This window comes from Scyliorhinus canicula, chromosome 16, assembly GCF_902713615.1.
Source record: "Scyliorhinus canicula chromosome 16, sScyCan1.1, whole genome shotgun sequence".
NCBI classification, from domain to species: domain Eukaryota; kingdom Metazoa; phylum Chordata; class Chondrichthyes; order Carcharhiniformes; family Scyliorhinidae; genus Scyliorhinus; species Scyliorhinus canicula.
This window is the reverse complement of record NC_052161.1, coordinates 11,893,630-11,913,207: the sequence shown is the minus strand read 5'-3', so window position 1 is coordinate 11,913,207 and position 19,578 is coordinate 11,893,630. Positions and strand designations below refer to the sequence as shown.

At 44.0% G+C, this 19,578-nt stretch overlaps 1 protein-coding gene across 2 annotated transcripts in view; it reads left to right on the top strand.

Moving 5' to 3' along the window:
• The window catches only part of trim8b (tripartite motif containing 8b), a 90,203-nt gene extending 77,541 nt beyond the window's left edge, over positions 1-12,662 (top strand). Inside the window, exons 4-7 of one of the 2 annotated variants that reach the window (XM_038773400.1) lie at positions 1,469-1,500; positions 5,016-5,131; positions 10,271-10,852; positions 12,147-12,662. In XM_038773400.1, the coding sequence (XP_038629328.1) occupies positions 1,469-1,500; positions 5,016-5,131; positions 10,271-10,852; positions 12,147-12,196 (780 nt within the window). In that variant the 3' untranslated portion in view covers positions 12,197-12,662. Of the gene's footprint in view, positions 1-1,468; positions 1,501-5,015; positions 5,132-10,270 lie in introns of both variants that reach the window. The other variant, XM_038773399.1, reaches the window with a different exon arrangement.
• The last annotated feature ends 6,916 nt before the right edge of the window (positions 12,663-19,578 follow it).

Below are 19,578 nucleotides of genomic sequence, written 5' to 3'. Positions count from 1 at the left end.
ATTCTGTGGTGTCTGTTGCAATTGGGTATTGGCAAATAAAAGTCCTCTGCTTGCAAAAGAGAAACCCCCCCCTGCCCTGAATTTTACAGTATCCAATTATTCTTTTCCAATTTAGGATCAATTTTAGCGTGGCCAATCCACCTACCCTGCACATATTGGGTTGTGGGGGTGAGACAAACGCAGACACAGGAGAATGTGTGCAAACGCCACACGGAATGTGACCGAGGGCCAGGATTGAACCTGGGTCCTCGGTGCCGTGAGGCAGCAGTGCTAACCACTGGCGCCGTGCCGCCCCTGCCCTGAACTTTAAATGGAGATGTACATCCTATAACAGCCCAAGTAAACTCCTCTGTCAGCCTTGGATTTTAGGATATGTGAAATCAATAGAAAGATTTTAAAAAGTATATATTGTATTTTAAATTCAATTAAAGCACGCCAAAGAGAAAATCTGGGGCTGGATTCTCCAAAAATGGGGCTATGTCCCCATGCCAGTGTAAAAATACTAGCGATTTACTCTGGAGATTCCTTAAAATTTTTAGCAGCTATTCACCTACCTGCAGGGGGCTGACAGGGCCCCAGAGTGCTTCTCACAGCTTTCAGCTGCAGGTATGGGCCGCCGCACTTCCAGTTCTGAGTCCGCACATACGCACGGCGGCAGCCTCAAGCGGCCGCGCAGAACGTGATGGCAAACCCAGCCGGCAGACCTGGACGAGGAAAGAAGGTCCCAGCGATCGGCCCCGCGCTCATTTGATTGGATTTCACTTCAACACCAAATTAATGCATTTCGCAACTTGTAACTTTCCAGATTTAATGTTTTGACTTGTTCTAAAATACATAATTGAGACATTTCTGTTTCCATCTTCAGCACTGATTGAATTCCTGCCTCACCACAAAAAGCCATAATTGTAATAATCCTGGAAAACTTGCAGCATCTTCTAGCAGGGTTGAACCTGGGACTTGATAATCTAAATGAAGTGGGGGGGGGGGGGGGGGGGGGGGGAGGAGGAATCATCAACTAGGAATATCGCGCACAATTCTGGTCGTCACACTACCAGAAGGGGCAAATTCACCTGGGATTCCTGTTCCTGTTCACAACTCCATGATTCCTGTTGGGAAGTGCCATTTTGAAATGTTGATTCAGGGCAGGGGAAGACTTGAAATGCCCATTCAGTTATGTAGCCTGCTCACTATCGCTATCCAGGCTCTTACAAAGGATGGCAACTTGTACAGATTGCCAGGCTACTAGCGCCCTATCAAGAATGAGAACCTGTAACAAATCTATTGATCACTGAACGTTCTTTCTGTTCATTCAGTTTAACTGTGGGATGTAAACATTTTAACGGATTTTTAGCAGGAAAAACTCAGATTCCTGCCTTGCTTCCCACCCATTAAATGTAATTGTTATAATGCCAAGAATACAAATAAAATGGGTAGCCTTGTTGCTAATTGTAACTATTTTTTTTTCCAGAATACCAAATCAGTAAAAATTTTGCTCGAAAGGTAAGCATTAATATCTTAGATTTTCTAAATGAGTCACAAGAGAATGAAGAGTATTTGGTCATCTGCATGTGAAGGAAAAATTTTTGAAAGTGGCCTTGATGTGTCTTTTTATAGAAAGCTGTAATGTGCTGGAACTTACTGAACTGAGAGTCTAATCATTTGGCTATTACTGATGGCATTAATTCTATTAATTGAACTAGATTCACAAGTTGTATTACTTACAATATAGCCTTCCCTTATAAATTAAACCATCTGTCTTCGCACCAAATTTAGATGATATAAATAGCACCTCTACAGACTCTTCAAAGTAGATTGAGCTGTGTTTCTGCATGATCTGATTAAACTTCATTTCTTACCTCCACAAAAAACCCTTTATCAGTCTTTAATGATGTTCCAGGCTGAAAGTGGAGACCAAGTCTTCAGGTGAAGCAAGGGCGGCATAGTGGTTAGCACTGCTGCCCTGGCACCACGGACCTGGGTTCAATTCCGGCCTTGGGTGACTGTGTGGAGTTTTGCACGTTCTGCCCGTTTCTGCGTCTGTTTCCTCCGGGTGCTCCAGTTTCCTCCCACAGTCCAAAGGTGTGCAGATTTGGTGAGGTACGAGGATAGGGTGGGGGAAGTGGGCCTAGGTGTAGAGTACACTTTCAGAGGGTCGGCGCAGGCTCGATGGGCTGAGTGATTTTCTTCTGCACTGTAGGGATTATAGGAGTAGCAGCAGGGAATAATTAAACTGGGGTATGCAATCCCCATTTAAAAATAATCTTTTCCTGTTTTGATATATGTTGACTTTACATTATTTGAATGAGGTCAAACAAGAAACCAAGGAGAGTTTGGGAGCAGAGATATTGGCTGGGATTCGCCGAGCCTCCGCGCCGCAATCTGCCCGGCGCGGGGGGGGGGAGAATGAGGCATCGGACTGGCGACTGGAGAATCGGCACCAGTCACGCGCGCGGTCGACGCAGCCCCGATTGGGACCTGTTGAAAGAGGCCCCCGCGGCGATTCTGCGCCGGCAATTGGCCGAGTTCCCACCAGCATGTTTCTAACATGGTTCTACCCAGCGGGAGCTCAGAGTGGGGGGCAGGGGGATCCATCACCGGGGTGGGGGGGGGGCCTCCATGACAGCAAGGCCCGCAAATGGGGGGCCACCGATTGGCGGGTGCGCGCAATCTGGGGGCTCCTACTTCTTCGGCGGAGCCCCGCTGTGTGGGTCCACTATGTCATGCTGCTGCGGGACTGCCGCACGCATACGCGGACCCGCGGCCGGAAGTGCAAGGCCCCATATTGGCAGCTAGAGCTGCGTGGAGCACTCCGGGGCCCTGCAAGCCCCCCTAAAAATGGAGAATCACCCTGGACTTTCTAGAAAAAAGTCCAGAGTGATTTGCGCCTGTTTTCTCGCGGGCGTGGGGAAATATCCCCATTATTGGAGAATTCCTTCCATTGAGTTGCTTGAAGCATCTGTGTTCTTCTGAGGTGCAGGTTGATGAACGGGGAACTGTATAACTGTAGTCACTATTACTGGTTGGAGGGTGCTATTGCAATGTTACCAGTTTCTGTAAATGTGCGAACTTATGGAAACGTATGACGCAGTGAGTGTAGGAAATAAGATTTTTTACTATGTATTGAATCTGGAGTGTATAGTTGCATAGTATTTTTAATAATTTATATAAAGTTAAGATCTTGACCAACCACCATTGACCATTGTCTCACATTACTGTACAAGGGAATGAAACATAGCAGACTGAAGGATTCATTCTGTCTTTATCAGCATTCCTGTGGTACAACAAGCAAAACCCATTAAATAAAACAGAAAATGCTGGAAATATTCAGCCAGAATCTGTGGAGAGGGGGAAAATAGTTTTATCAGGTTGATGACCTTTCACTAAAGCCTTAAAATTTACATTTTTTTAAAAATGCTGCAAATGCCAAATTTATTTACTTTAAAAAAAATTGTTTAAGTACTCAATTACTTTTTTCCCAATTAAGAGGCAATTTTAGACTGGCCAATCCACCTGTCCTGCACATATTTGGGTTGTGGGGGTGAGACACTGGGAGGATGTGCAAACATCCGTACAGACAGTGACCCGGGATCGAACTCGGGTCCTCGGTGCCGTGAGACAGCAGTGCTAACCACTGGGCCACCGTGCTGCCCATGCCAAATTTATTTACAGGTGCCCACTGAAGTGTTGGTTCTGCTTTAACATTCCAGGAGAATTGGTACGTTGACAAAGCACTGTAGTATTCTTTTTGGTGGTTTTTGCATTGTGTTGGTGAAGCTGTCGCCTTGATTATCTGTAAAGTGTATATGTTAGGGTGGCGCAGTGGTAGCACACGTGTGGAGACTACCCAATGATCATTTGTTGCTTCTGATCTTGGAGCTATGGTTTTCAGCTGACCACGGTTCATGTTGACTATTCTGCACCTTTTGAAGTTTGGAATATAAACATCTCAAAGGTCCTATCAGTTACAAGTTAAATGTGCATTCTGTTCAAAATTGTGAATATTTTTCTTTCATCAATAACGATAGTTACTTGTCTATGAGATTTTCCCACTTAAGAGGGATGAAATAATACAGGGCCATGTCTGAGAATTCACATCTGAACATATCACTTCCTCAGTAGCCCAAGAAGCAGCAGAGTAGCATGGTGGTTAGCATAAATGCTTCACAGCTCCAGGGTCCCAGGTTCGATTCCCGGCTGGGTCACTGTCTGTGTGGAGTCTGCACGTCCTCCCCCTGTGTGCGTGGGTTTCCTCCGGGTGCTCCGGTTTCCTCCCACAGTCCAAAAGATGTGCGGGTTAGGTGGATTGGCCATGCTAAATTGCCCGTAGTGTCCTAATAAAAGTAAGGTTAAAGGGAAGGGGGGGGGGGGGGGGGGTTGTTGGGTTACAGGTATAGGGTGGGTTTGAGTAGGGTGATCATGGCTCAGCACAACATTGAGGGCCGAAGGGCCTGTTCTGTGCTGTACTGTTCTATGTTCTAAGCCTAGAATGTGATAGTCGCAATCTTAACACATGCTTCCAAGAACCTTTTTTATAAATAAGCTCCATGTAAATGAAGACTTCAGGTTCAAATGTTTCAACAGTAAGGTGATTGTGTGTGTTTAATAGTTTGCATAATTTTGGATGGCAAACAGACATTTTTCTGGTGGAACTCATTATGTCGTACAACTGTTCATTTTCAGTCGCTTCCTGGTAAAATAACAGCCCCTTTTAAACCTAATTGATGGAAATCTTACTGGAGTTATTTGAAAGGAAGTTTTGATCCTATAAGTCTTTTTCATACCAGCGCTATGCTGAATTGGAAAAGTAAGTTTGGCAGTGGGTCCGACATAACTTTGCCCTGAAGGATTATTGTAGCACATGAAGTATACCACATTTTGCCCTAATGTATGGAAAAATGGATTGCCCATACACTGCGCCTTGAGTAGTGTTTGCTGTAAAATTTTATGGTCATAATATAAAGCTGAACATCAATCAGTTTTCTGTTTGTCATGTTTATTTCTATTTTTTTTTCAAGGACTCAAGCTTGTACAGGAAATGGGCTGCCACCTCCCAAATTTGGTCACCTCCAGCCAAAACCTTTCTTAAGTGAGATTGGTAAGAAGGAAAAACACATCAGAAAGTTGCTCGAAGGTAAAGTGTCCTATTGTTTTTTTTAAAATACCCATATATGGGGTCACAACCTTCAGGTGAAGTGAGGTTAGAGGGTCGGGTATAATTAAATCCCATGTAAATATTTGAGATTTTATAGTTATATATTCACTCTATTTTTACAATACTTCAACTTTATTGTTGACGAGCAAAAACTGGGAGAATTTTGGGGAGCAGTAGATTTGCCTTTAGCATAAGAGGCACAGGCTGAAAAGTTGGGAGCTTCATAAATGCCTTAGACAGAACGGTGCAACTACAATATTTATTGTGAAAAGGTTGACAGGAAATGTGTGTATGTATCTATGGCTTTGTGTGTGTCTGTCTTTGTCTAAAATGTCTATTCATATATGTGTGTGCCGATGTATAAGCAGTGTATGTATCTGTCTACTCACAGGAATAGGGGTAAGCCCTTCAGCCTTTCAGGCCTGTTATATCATTCAGATTGTGGCTGATATTTGTATCCTAACTCAGTTCACTCACCCTGGCTCCATATCTGTTAATTCCCACGTCTGGGAAAAATTTAGATTTTGAATGATTAATTGAGGTAGAATTTGCTGATTTTTGTGAGGGGGTCGGGTGGAAGGAGCGAGAACACTCCACCACCATTACGTATGAAGAAGTGTTTTCTAATTTTTCTTCTGAGTAGGGTAGGACTCTTATTTTAATAATATATCCCCTAGTTCTGGACTCTCTCACCAATGGGAAGAGTTTCTCTTTTGACCCTATCAAATCACCCATTAAGTATCTCCTCTAATTCAGGAATACAAGCCTAATCTATTTTATCTCTCCTCAAAATCTAAACCTTGGAACTCTAATACTGCATTCCTTCCTCGATCCATAAATTCTGTACATAGTACTCTAGATGTGGTCTAATCAAGCAAAACCTCCCCTTTTTATTTTCTGGCCCTTTAGTTAGAAAGGTTATCAGCCTGTCTTTTGTGCCCATCTAATATATTTTGGTGGTTTGTGTAAATCAGCCTTTAAATTGTTCCTAGCTTTTCACCAATATAAAAATAATACTGGGCAAAATTCAGTGACCCCTTTGCTCCCACCACGGATCCGGACACACGGGTAAATTGTGGGCGATCCCCACATCGGGCGCGAAACCTCCCAAGTCGCCCGACTCACTCCGCCCAGAGCGATCTGGACCCCGCCCAGATCTGAATATTTAAATGAACTTTACAGCTCATTTAAATACCCAGATGCTGGACTCACTCAGCGCCTGGGATTCACTGGCTGCGCCTGAGAGACCTCGCCAGGCTTTAGTACAAATGTGCACCAGACTTAACAGCATATGGGAGGTGGGGGGGTCTCTCCCAGGCCATTGGAGACCCCCGGGTGGTCAGGGACATGGCAGGGTGCCACTCCCCTCGGCACCTTGGCACTGCCACCAGACATCCTGGCAGTGCTGCACAGGCATTGCCGGTTTGGGCCTGGGGAGGGGATTGCCAGGTAGAGGGGGGTTTCCCTGGGGCCTACGCAAGATTGGGGGAAGAGAGATCAGGGCTGCCATCAAAATGGCACCCTGATCTGCAAGAAGCCCTTTAACTGCAGCCTCGGTGGGGGGAAAATCCCTGAGACCAAAAAGAAATCAGCAAAGTGCCAATGAATAGCCAAGTGTTTCAATGCCAAACGCATTGTTCAGCGGATTTTCACTTGGGCCCGCTGAACCACGCCCACTATCTTTTATTTTGTCCAGAAAGGATAATTAACCTGTGTTGAAAACTCCCTGCCACTTATTAAATCTATCAGCGGCTCTTTGTACTTTTCTACTCCAGTCGCACTACTCACTGCCATCAATATTTGTGTCCTTGTTAAACTTTATATGGCTCTATTATGTTACCTAAGTCATTGGTAAATATAGTGAGTAGTTGATCATTCATACAAGGAGGCCATTTGGCCCATTAGGAGTGCACTAACCCTCAAAAAGAGCACTTTCCTATAATCACTTCCCCATAACCCCGTGCATTGATCATGTTTTCCAGCTAATCTGCATACTTTTGGACGCTAAGGGGCAATTTAGCATGGCTAATCCACCTAACCTGCACATCTTTGGACTGTGGGAGGAAACGGGAGCACCCGAAGGAAACCCACGCAGACACTGGGAGAACGTGCAAACTCTGCACAGTCACTCAAGGCTAGAATTGAACCCGGGTCCCTGGCGCTGTGATGCAGCAGTGCTAACCACCGTGCCATTGTGCCGGTTGAATTGCAGCACAGATCCTTGTGGGATACCGCTCCCAATTAGAGTACATACCTGTTCACCTACTCTGTAACAAGGTCAATAATTTGCCTTCAATTCCTGTGAGCTTTAATTTTAGCTAACAGTCTCCTATGTGGAACTTTATCAGACGCCTTCTGGAGGTCCAGATAAACTACATCTTTAGATTATGTCCTATCTGTTACTTTAGTTCCTCAAAGAAACTTTAATTACATTTGCCTGACCTCCCCATTACAATTCTCAGCTCTCAAAGTACTTAATTATTCATTCCAATAACATCCCCGCATCAGATGTTAGACTGTCCGGTCTGTAATTTCCTGCTTTATCCAAGACCTTTCTTCAATAATGAGTTATATTTGCAATTTTCCAATCCAGAGAAACAATCAAGAATGCTTTGGACGATTGTGGCTAAAGCAAATGCAATTTCCTCACCTACCTCCTTTGTTTTTGCCCTTGTTTTTAATCAGGTTCCAGGATTTATTACACTCTAGTGACATTATCTTCTTCTAATACTTTTCTCTTGCTTGTGTTAATTTTAGTGAGTGCCAGTCCTTGATTTGTTCTTGGCCTACCTGGAATATTAGATATATTTGTCTCTTTCTCAAAGATTCAAAGTAATTATTCACTTTGACAGGCATTTCTAGTTTTCATTTGCAATATTACCTGCATTTGTTTTTAAAGGGCCCCATTACCTTCTACTGGCATTTACTTCTGTAAAAACGTAGTTGATTTTGACATCCGATGCAAAATTTATTTTCATATTCTTATTTTGCATCTCTTACCATTTTTTTTGTCTTCCTTTGCTGTTTTTTTTATACCGTTACCAATCCCACGGATGTACACTGTCCTTTGCACTTTGTACGTTATTTATGTTTTTGCTCACCTCTTTTGTTGAGTAAGTAGAACTCTTTCCCCGGAATGTCACATACTGGCATTAAGCTACATTCTCTTTTGAACATTTCTCATTGTTCATGTGTACTTTTACCCAATAAGAGATTTGACCAGTTTACTGCTGTCAGTATCTGTCTCATTCATTAAAGTTAGTTGTACCGAAATCCAGAAACTCAGTAAGTTTCTCATTTTCAAACCTAACATTGTATTTGATTACATCATGACCATTGTTAGGTTATTAATTAGCAGTACAGGAACACTGAACTAAGTATGGCTCATTTATTGAATATAGCACTGCCTGCCTTCCCGTTGGTTTTAGAGCATAGTGCTTCAGAAAACTGTCCTGAGTACACGCAGGAAGTTTGCTAGCTTTCTTGTTTTGAGCTGTTCCGTTCTCAATTGATGTGAATACTGTTGAGTGGAAATTATGCCAGTGTAAAGCTATATTTAGATTTCAACAATCTGCCTAGAAGCGGCTCAACTACATTGAACTAATTTGAAATAAATACAGTAATTAAAAGGAGCCTCCATGGGAGAAAAAAAATCCCCTTCATATATTTCTAAAGAAAAGTATAAAAGAAACAGGTTAGCACGGTGACGCAGTGGTTAGCACTGCTGCCTCATGACGCCAAAGTCCCAGGTTCGATCCCGGTTCTGGGTCACTGTCCGTGTGGAGTTTGCACATTCTCCCCGTGTTTGTGTGGGTTTCGCCCCCACGACCCAAAGATGTGTAGGATAGGTGGATTGGCCACGCTAAATTGCCCCTTAATTGGAAAAAATAAATTGGGATTCTAATTTTTTTTTAAAAGAAACAATCATTTCTTTTCAGTCCCTCCCAAATGTAAAAGCTGCTTTCTGCCATCAGCAATTTTCTGTGATCATTGTTGAAGACAGCCATATTGGCCAGTGATTTCATTGATATTGGTTCAAACATTTCATTTTCTTTTTTATTGTTAAACATTTTTTTGTTTAAATTTCACCTGCATCCTACTGTTTATCGACATGATAATGTAGGGCACATAATACTGAGCTAACAGCCCAGGTGAATAAGAATTCGGAACTCACCATGACAAATAGTGGTGTTTGAGTGGAATGTTAATTTGTGATCTGGTACCATCTGGTACCAGGAAAATTGATCATAAAAGCTACTGGATTCGAAAAATAAAACGGGCGGCATGGTGGCGCAGTGATTAGCACTGCTGCCTCACGGCGCCGAGGGCCCGGGTTTGAACCTGGGACCAGGTCACTGTCCGTGTGGAGTTTGCACATTCACGTGTCTACATGAATCTCACCCCACAACCCAAAGATGTGCAGGGCAGGTAGATTGGCCACTCTAAATTGCCCCTTAATTGGGGAAAAATGAATTGGGTACTCTAAATTTATTTCAGTAAAGTCTAACTGATCATAAATCTCTTCCACCTTCCCATCTGACCAAATGCAACTCCAGTCTTACATTATGTCCATTAGGGATAGGCACATTTTTTTAAAGTGGTAGTTTTCTGACTGAATGGTGACGGAAGCAAGTCTTGATGTCAGCATGTGTTCACTGCACCCACCATTTAAAACTGAAATCTGAATCAAGGTATTGGTGAGTCAGGCAAGCACTGAATCTAAGCCCAACTGGTCACTGAGCGCCATTGCTTAAATACTGAAGTGTTGGAGAGAGTAGAAACTGGGAAAGCTCTAGGGAGCGGTTGCATTCCGGTGGGGTTCAGCAGACTTTAGTAAGTGTAGGGACTGGTAGAATGAGTGCGAGGAAAATACTACCTCTTGTCATGCAAAATTTCCAAAGTTGTTAATCTACATGTGAACAGGAGATGCATTTTATATAAATCGGACAGAAGTGTTGGCTAGGACATCAGAAACTTTAAAAAATCAAATGTTCTGTGTTTCAATCTTGTAAAACCAGCCATTTAATAAGTAGCAGCAGTACATATGTGCATGTGTTTGTAGTAATTGTAGATTTCTGGTGTAACCTGTGATTTTTTTTCTTTACTATACTTCAACAGGGACAATAAGCACTCCTGTACCGTTTCTGCAGAGCGTTCCGGCTTACACCTGCAACATTTCCAATACTGCTGGAGAAAAACGCAAGCACTCCACTGCTTTCCCTATGCCCACGACATCTGCTGTGGACAATGGTTTCCTGGAAGTTCCGGCCGTGAATGTTGCCAGCCAATTCATGGGCCAGGGCGGGCCTGTTGTCGAGGGCCAGTCAGCACAGTCCCTTGTGCCCTGCAGCTCTTCCCCACACATTGTGGGACTGACCAGCGGTCCGCAGCCTGTCCACACGGGTCCAGTCTTCAATACAACTCACTATCCCAATGGCACGCCTCCCCAGCAGTCTGTACTTTCCCAGCCAGTCGGTTACGGTGGGCGCAAAATCCTCGTCTGCTCTGTGGATAACTGTTACTGTTCTGGTGTGCCTTCTGTTTCGAACCACAATGGACACCAGCCATACAGCAGATCGGGCACTTTCCCATGGTCTGTGACGTCGCAGGAATACGCACACGCTCTTCCGCCTGCTCCCTCTGTACCTCAATCCCTAATATCGTATGGAATGGGATCAGCATCTCATAACAACACTGCAGGCAAGATAACTGCAGGATATATGGCCAATCCTTCTCTGAACACTACACCGCAAACTAATCTTCTAAATTCTGTCTATCATACATTTTGAACAATTTGTGCATTTTCTCATTTTTTAAATTTTTCTTCTTTCTGTAAATGTTAATTTCAAATCATTTGCTTAAAAAGAAGTTAGAAAATACATTCCGCACATGATGTAACCTTTTTGTGCAATTGAATTCCAGTGCTGGTTTAGTAATCCATTCACAGATGGAGTCATGTTCTGTATTAAATGACTTCCTTTGGTTGTTTCTGCCATGAGTGCCGCAACCATAACAGAATTTTTATATGAAAACTCTTAGCACTTTTTTGCAGAGGCATTTAATATTAGTTAATCACAATAGTGCTCTGGTATAATAATAACAGCAATAAACAGAGGTACCATTTGACAGTGAAGCACAAATTACGCTGGTATGCGTTGACACCGTTTGTCTGAGCTGTTAAATAGGTGGATCGAAGAGAAATGATACCCTAACACTGGAAATTGTCACAAGGTAACGCACGCTGAATGGAGGATTGTCTCTGGCGAGTTGCCAGGCAGAACGTTCAATCATTGATTGTCATAATTACCCCAACAGTCCTTTTACAATAAACCCTTTGGGTACGGACTTCCCTTGTGGAACAAGAAATCTTAAGAAGAAAATAATTTTTTGCTTTTGAAGTGTTCAAGGTGCGACTCTGGCCTCCTGGGAGATTGAAACTACACCCTAATTAAGAAGGGCAGATTTGGCCTGCCACTTTAATCATGTAATTTTTTAAAAACACATCACAAAGGGACTACTACGATACAGAGTGAAAAACGGGTCAGGCTGGGTTCCTGGCCAGCTAGAAGAAAGACAGATTATTTTAGGTTTGGCAAATGCTGTCCTGTAAACTATATATTGATAAATAATTGGGAATATGCTTAATGCATAACATGAACATTCTTAATCGGTATTCTGTAGAAGAACTGGAGTATTTGGGAATCTTGCTTTTATTTCTAGAAAATGGTAGGGGGGGGGGGAATGTTACAATAATGCTCAAAAGGGTTGAAGATCTGTTCGAACAAACATCTTTTCAGGCCTGTTGTGTTGAATGGACTATTACAGTGGAACCTCATTATTACTAACCCAATGGTGACTTTTGTCAGTGGCGGGGGTGGGGGCTTCACCTTGCCAAGATTTGAGCCCTCCAGTTCTGACTTCACTCCTTCACACCACCAACTGCTGGGAAAAATGTTTCACCGATTTTATTTTTTTTTTGTTTGTTTATTTTCAGTTCTGCATCCGGGCAATGATGGTGGCACTAGGATGTTCTATGAATGGTAAAAGCAATTACAACAGTGCAGTTTGTTATCACTGGGCAAAGGAATGAAAGATAATTCATTACAAATGGTGCCGATGGATCTGCTGGTCTGCATGTTATAACAAAGTTTGTTTCATCAAGGGATTGAATTCCTTGGACTTTTTTTTTAAAAATTAAAACTGAAATGGAGCTTCGGTTGGGGACCTGGGGAAAGTTTGTTGTAACGAGGTTTGGCTGTATTTTAACTGTATGGTGATGGTCCATGGGCGATTGACCACGGGAGCTCTGTTTTGCTTTGTCCCTGCAGAAAAGGGTGAATGTCAGTGTTTGGAAAAACTATTGTAATCAGTAAAATCAAAGACTGTCGGTATTTTGTCTTTCTCAAATACTTATAGTTACCAGGTTATGCAGGGTTTATCTTAACCTCCTATTTCATGTCACTTTATCAATATCTTCTTTTAAGACATTGAATAAACATGTATACATGCATTGTTGAGGACTGTCTTTTTTTTTTTCTTACGTGTGAAAAGGTTCTAAGTTCATTCAGGTATGTTATTTGGGCTGCATAACAAGGAGGTTTTCAGAAATAAAAAATATTTTTTTTTTTTTTGACACTTGGGGCAGCTGGGGTGCTGTCTTTGGGCCAAAACACTCTGGTATCAGGAGGAAGAGGAAGCAATCGGAGCCCCACATTGCTGCTTACTGTCGCGTTCATTCTGTGCTTAATTTTGTGGCCATCAGATGAAACAAGGATCAGACAAAGGCTGCAAATCCCACTTTAGTCAAAAACTAGACAGCATTGACCATTCTAGGTTGATGCTTAAGACTTGATCGTTGCAAATTTAATTCCTACTGGTGCAGGAAGTGCTCATCTGCAGCTGGGGCCTAAGGTCTGTTGTAAAGAGTATTTCAGAGAGATCTTCGTAACTAACCTCTGCTATACGTGATCTTCAAGTGCTTGATACTTTCTCTGACTACCCAGATGACCCTGGCATCACTCACCTTGAAGTACTAATTTTAGTTTTAATAGTAGTCACCTGTTCATGATGTATTTAATGACTGCTCCTAATTTTGGCTAGGACATGCTGAGTTTGATTTCCATGTGAATTCAACTGGCAATGAGGAAGTAGCACAGCTGCGAGTAAAATATAGAAGCTCTTTCTCACAAGTGAAATAAGTGCCAGATTGATTACTTGCTATAAAATGTTATTTAAAAAAAATACATTCTCTGCAATTACGTTGTGAAGTGCTAACACAAAATATCAGTCTCAGTAAATTTGTTGCTAAGGAGATGTCATTACATCATGTTGCAATTTTAGTTTTACTGAATGATGTCCCCATTCTGCTGAACATTGATTGATTTCTTTGCTTTGGTTTCTCCTCTGTGTTCCTCATTCTCCACCCATCCCACTGCCCCAAAGAAATTCAATATATTATCTCGGAGTTGAGAGGGATGGGTAATCTGGCAATGTAACTTTCTTTTGCCTTTTCTCCATTTGTTTCTGTCCTAACTGGGCTCTCTTCTGTAATAACCATGTTTTTTTAAATTTAGAGTACCCAATTATTCTTTTTTCCAATTAAGTGCCAATTTAGCGTGGCCAATCCACTTAACCTTCATATCTTTGGCTTGTGGGGGTGAAACCCACACAGACACGGGGAGAATGTGCAAACTCCACATGGACAGTGACCCAGGGCCAGGATTCAAGCCCAGGTCCTCAGCAATCTAGTCCCAGTGCTAACCACTGGAACACGCACCATCCCCTCTTTTCTGTAATAACCAACCTCAATCCCCATACATTATGCAAAGTATAATGGTAAAGACCATTTCAATTTCTTTGTGAAGTGACTCATTATTTAGGAAAAAGATCGAAAGAAAGCTGGACAGCAACATGCAAGGAGTGACAGGTGAGATTTTCGCGCCTTCACGGAGAACTCCTGTCAAAACTAAGTAAACTGTATGGCACCAGTTACAGGATTTCTTTTTCATTCATTTAATCATGGGATTTGGGCATTGCTGCAAAGGCCAACATTTGTTGCCCAGCCCTCACTTCCCTCTTGATGTCATTTCAGAGGGCAGATATGAGCCAACCATATTGCTATGTGTCTGGAGTCACGTGTAAGCTAGAGCAGGTAAAGATGGCAGATTTCCTTCCCTGAAAGACTTCAGTGAATCAGAGGGGCTTTTCTAACCATAGTTACATGGCCATCATTACTGACACTAAGGGCGGAATTCTCCGCAAGGCCCGACGCCGTCGTGAAACCTGGAGAGGTTCACGAAGCCGTCAGAAGCTTCTCCCAGCCCCCTATTCTCCCCTACCCGGGGGGATAGGCAGGCCGTACCGGAAACTCGGCGGCCGGGCCTTGTCCCTGGCTTCAAGGCCCGGCGTGCCAAGAATGACGCCGCGGCGGCGCCTAATGACATCAGCCACGCATGCGCGGGTTGGACAGCTCAAATGCGCGGTTGCCGTCTTTCCCCTCAGCCGCCCCGCAAGACGTGGTGGCTTGATCTTGCGGGGCGGCGGAGGGGAAAGAGTGCGTCCCCTTGAGACGCCGGCCCAACGATCGGTGGCACCGATTGCGGGCCAGTCCCCTCCTGAGCACGGTCGTGGTGCTTGATCCCTGATCCGCCTCCCCTAGGCCCCACACTTAACTGGTGCGCCATGTTCACGACGGCGGTGACCAGGTGTGGTTGCCGCCGTCGTGAACAGGTCGGCAATGGGAGGCCGCTTGGCCCATCCGGGTCAGAGAATCGCGGGCCGCCGTGAAAAACTGCGGTCCGCGTTTCTCCGAGTGGCGTGTCGGAAAACCGGACACGCCATTTTGGGGGGGGTGGGAGAATAGCGGGAGGTGCGGGAGCGGACCTCCCGCTATTCTCCCACCCATCGTGATTGCAGCCTAGCTTTTTTAAGTTCAGGTTTATTTGTTGACTGAATTTTAATTTCCAAACTGGATTTGAACTACTATCTCAGAATCATTAGTCCAGGCCTTATGTTACTGTTTCCTGAAATAGAGCAGGGCTGTTGTGTGTGTTCAATATACATATTTTAAAAATCTCATTTGTCAAAGGCTGAAAAGTGATCTAGATTTATTCCTTTAGAATCCTTTACGCTATTATGTAATTTTTGTTTTGCTAAAACAGGGCACAATAAACTTGTGATTAGGGCTGTAATTAAATCTTATTTCATCTCTCCATCGTCCTGTGCATTTTTATTAGGTTATTGAATTATTAAAGTATGGCTTTTCTGTTTCCCAGCCCACAAAATGTTTGTCGGCAAAATATACCGAGGCATTCATTCTGACTAACAAGCTGTAGGTTTAATTTATGGACCATGCTAGGTTAAACAACCTCTGTATCCTTCGCCCAGATAAAAGAAACATTACTTGTGGTTCCTGTTCCCGATTGCCATCCATTGAATAATGTTGGAAATGGGTATATGATTTCTGAAGAATGGGTTCAGCTTTATCCTTGTGGTGACATTGTCTTTCTATCCTGATTCCTGGGAAGATTGACCATTTTTAGTTGTGAGATGTCAGTGACACCCTTTAATGGGGCAGCACATATTACAGTGGGTAACACTGTTGCTTCGCAGCGCCAGGATCCCAGGTTCGATTCCCGGCTTGGGTCACTGTCTGTGCAGAGTCTGCATGTTCTCCCCGTGTCTGCATACGTTTCCTCTTGGTGCTCCGGTTTCCTCCCACAAGTCCCAAAAGACGTGCTGTTAGGCGAATTGGAAACTGAATTCTCCCTCAGTGTACCGGAACAGGTGCCGGACTAAGGCAACTGGGGGATTTTCACAGTAACTTCATTGCAGTGTTAATGTCAGCTTACTTGTGACAATAAAGATCATTATTAATGAAGCAACATACTTATGCTAGTAAATTATGATAGGTAAGAAAGTGTAAAGTTTTTTTAAAGCCATGTAAATTAAAGAACATGGGGAAGTTTAGGCACACACCTTGAGTGGATTGTCTTGGAGGGGCGGTGGGGGCAGGCAAATATCGTAACCTCTCACCAGAATTATATGTGCTTGGCTTGAGCACACTTATATGTACATCAATGGTATTCTCTGGTAAATTATTCCACATTTCTATTATTTATGCGAAAGGAATCTGCAGGCTGGTCCCAGAGTGGGATTCAGATGAGTCAGCACTTGACAGTTTTGATGTATTTGTGATATCACTCAAGGATGCAGAAAAACCTGCAGTCAATACAGAAGTTGTAGCTCTTTGATCCTGACATCTGAAATATTGCTGTGCCAAATTTTCAGGATCTAAGCAGAAAGAAACATTTGGACTAATGCGGTTTCACCTCTAGATGCTGAATGTGCTTTATAAATCCCAAGCAATCCCGAATGTAGAAAATGGGTTCTATTCTAAATTTGATTTCTTGAATGGGCACAGACTTTTAACTAAATCTTGACCCATCGTAGACACACCTACAAATCCCACCTGAGGCAGGATATGTTTTTTGTGTTCGCTTGGGTTCTCAAATGCGTGAAAAATAGCGGGCGGGATTCTCTGGTCCTGTCCCTGCCGGGGCCAGTTGCCAGCAAGAATGGAAAATGTGGCATTTCAGCCAGCGGCACTGAAAATGCTGCCTAGATCTGGTGAAATGGCAGCTGCATCAATGACCTTTCTTTGCTGGCAGCAGGATAGTTTCCAAAACATTGCAAAATCATTATAGTGCTCAACAGATGGAGATTCGAAATTTTGGCTGCATCATGTGGATGCACACAAGTATAGTCAGCCTGATGTCTATCTTCAACTTGGCTGTTGAAAAGGTTGAAGGGCAAAATCAGGATGGTAATGTTTTTTTCGTCCTGTCCCACAGTTTCATTTAAATTTTTTGAACAATATGGTATTTTGTCAACATTGCCCTTGAGGCTGGAGCAGTTTGCTCTCTTTCCCCATCTCTCCCACGCCTAGAAATAATGCTTCCTGTTCCCAATTGACATCACTTCATCAGTAAGCTGGCCACTATGTAGAGGTGAAGAAAGCAAAACCAAAAGCTGGCAATCTGAAATGAACCATAATTATGAAATATTTAATCATTTTTCTTCCAGATGTTGACCCACACCACTGTGTGTGTGCACTGCTTTTACAGACTGTACAATGCCACAACCTGAGAGTTTGCCAGTGTCCCTCCAGTAGCACAGGTGCATGTGACGTCTTTTGAAGAACTTTGGTGCGCATAGTCCATGGCTTCTTCCAACATGTTTCATGTGAAAGGCAACTTTACCAGCATTAATCCAATAATTCTAAATGTTCAGCCTCGTGAGCATTGGAAAATGGTGCATATAAATCTAGACAAGTGATGGTCTCCACCCAAGTTTAACACGACCCTCTACCCCATCATCTTGTGTTACTAATTATTTGAATCGTGGAAAATCTAAGTAATATTAAGTGTCCATTGCTACAATATTGGTCTGACATCTTCAACTAATTTGTTTTTTATGAATCCGTATTCCCCACGGTTACACAGTGGTTAGCACTGCTGCCTCAGCACCAAGGACATGGGTTCAATCCCAGCTTTGGGTGACTGTGGAGTTTGCACGTTCTCATCTCTGTGTGGGATTCCTCCGGGTTTCCTCCCGCAGTCCAGGGATGTGCAAGGTAGGTTACGGAGATAGAACAGGGGAGTGGACCAAGGTTCAGACGGTCGGTGCATACTCAATGGGCCGAATCAATGGTTGCACAATCAACAATAAAAGCTGAGGAAGAGAGCCACTAAGTTAAATCACATCACATCATGGCACCTTACCCTCTTGATGGAAGCTACCAAGAATGCACTCTTCATCATTGCTAAAGTGTAAGGCATTTCATATATTAATGATACCAAGCTGTAGGGCATGTGTCCAAGTGTAGAAAAGATTGACAACATTCAAAGGAATTTTGACAATTTAATTGGAGAGGCTGAGAAATAGCAGATGGCACTAAATGGGGATAAATGTAAACATCAACACACCAAAGAACCAGAGCTTGTGGGCAGCCCCAAATTCATAAAGGGCAGTTCATATTTATGCAATGACTTTAAAAAGGCAAAAGTCCCCAAATTGCTTGACAGTACAGATGATGTAGAGGGAGACAAGCAAAGTGGTCAATGATAGTGTTAAAAAAATTCAAATTTGCAGAGAGTTTAAAGTGTACAAAGATGTGGTTCGCTCAGTTGTGATAAGAGTGAAGGTGATGAAGTCTCTGATAACTAATGATTGAGCAAGAACACTAACATGCTGTAGACCAATGTAAGCAGAGAAGTTAGATAAGGTGGTTAGGGCTGTAGTAATAGGAACATACATAGAGCGTGATTCTCTATCGTCATTGCGCTCTCGCCCGAGCAAAACTGGAGAGGCTGAAAATGAGAACCGCACCAGGTTCCAAACAGTTTGCGATGCAACCAGCCCGCTCCCCTAGGTGAAATTGGGATCTCGCCATAGCGTGGCAAGAAACCAATTATCACCATATAAACCCCATTTCCACAATTAACGGGAGCCACTCCAAATCCAATGGCCTCCCGCCATTCATCGTCCTCTCCAGCAAGTGTCACGCTGGTGCCGATTAGTACTTTTTAATCAACGTGAACCTGATGGAAGGGTTTCTGTGGGGAGCCGAAGAGGTGAGTAGCCATCTTTGCTCACAGGCAAAGAGCTCGGGGATTGCCACCCCAGTACTCAGGGTACTCTGCCGGAGTGGGCCACCATGGGAGGATGGGGTAGGCGCTGGGATAGCAACTGCGCGCTCCACCATGCCGACCCCTAGATTCTGTGTACACGTTCTGGGGACAACACTTGACCTTGCTCGTCTGCCTCACCGACCACCCATAGCCCCCACCGACTGCCAAGGGTGTGCGTGGGCAGGGCGTTCCGGGTGGCGGGCGGTCAATGGGGGAATGGAGGGTCCTGGGGTGGGAGCTACGGCTGTTCGTCAGTCTAACACCCTCTCCCAATGCCTTACTGAAAGCAATGGCAGGGAGTTTGGAGTCAGGACTTGCCCTACAGGTGCTGCTGCCAGGCCAGGTGGCCAGCCGCTGGAGACGGTGGCAGCCGCCGGAGACGGTGGCAGCAGCAGTGTCTCCAGATGCTCGAGGTGGCAGCCATGTGCTGGACCCCGCCACTGAGGACCCAGCCGCTTGTCGGGCCAGGGAGGGACCCAGTTGGGGAGTCCCGCGACGACCCAGGGTGTTCAGGCATCGCTGGTCATTTGAACAGATGATGAACAGAACATGTCACAGGAGGCTTCACCTCAATGAGATGGTGCGGCACATGTACCCTGTCCTTGCGGACACCTGCTCCCAGTGGCCATCAAGGTCACCGCAGCTCTGAACTTTGAGGCCTCACGATCATTCCAGAGCTCCAGTGGGAATCAGTGTGGGTGGCTGGTTCTTGGGGGATAAGGGTTACCTGCTAAA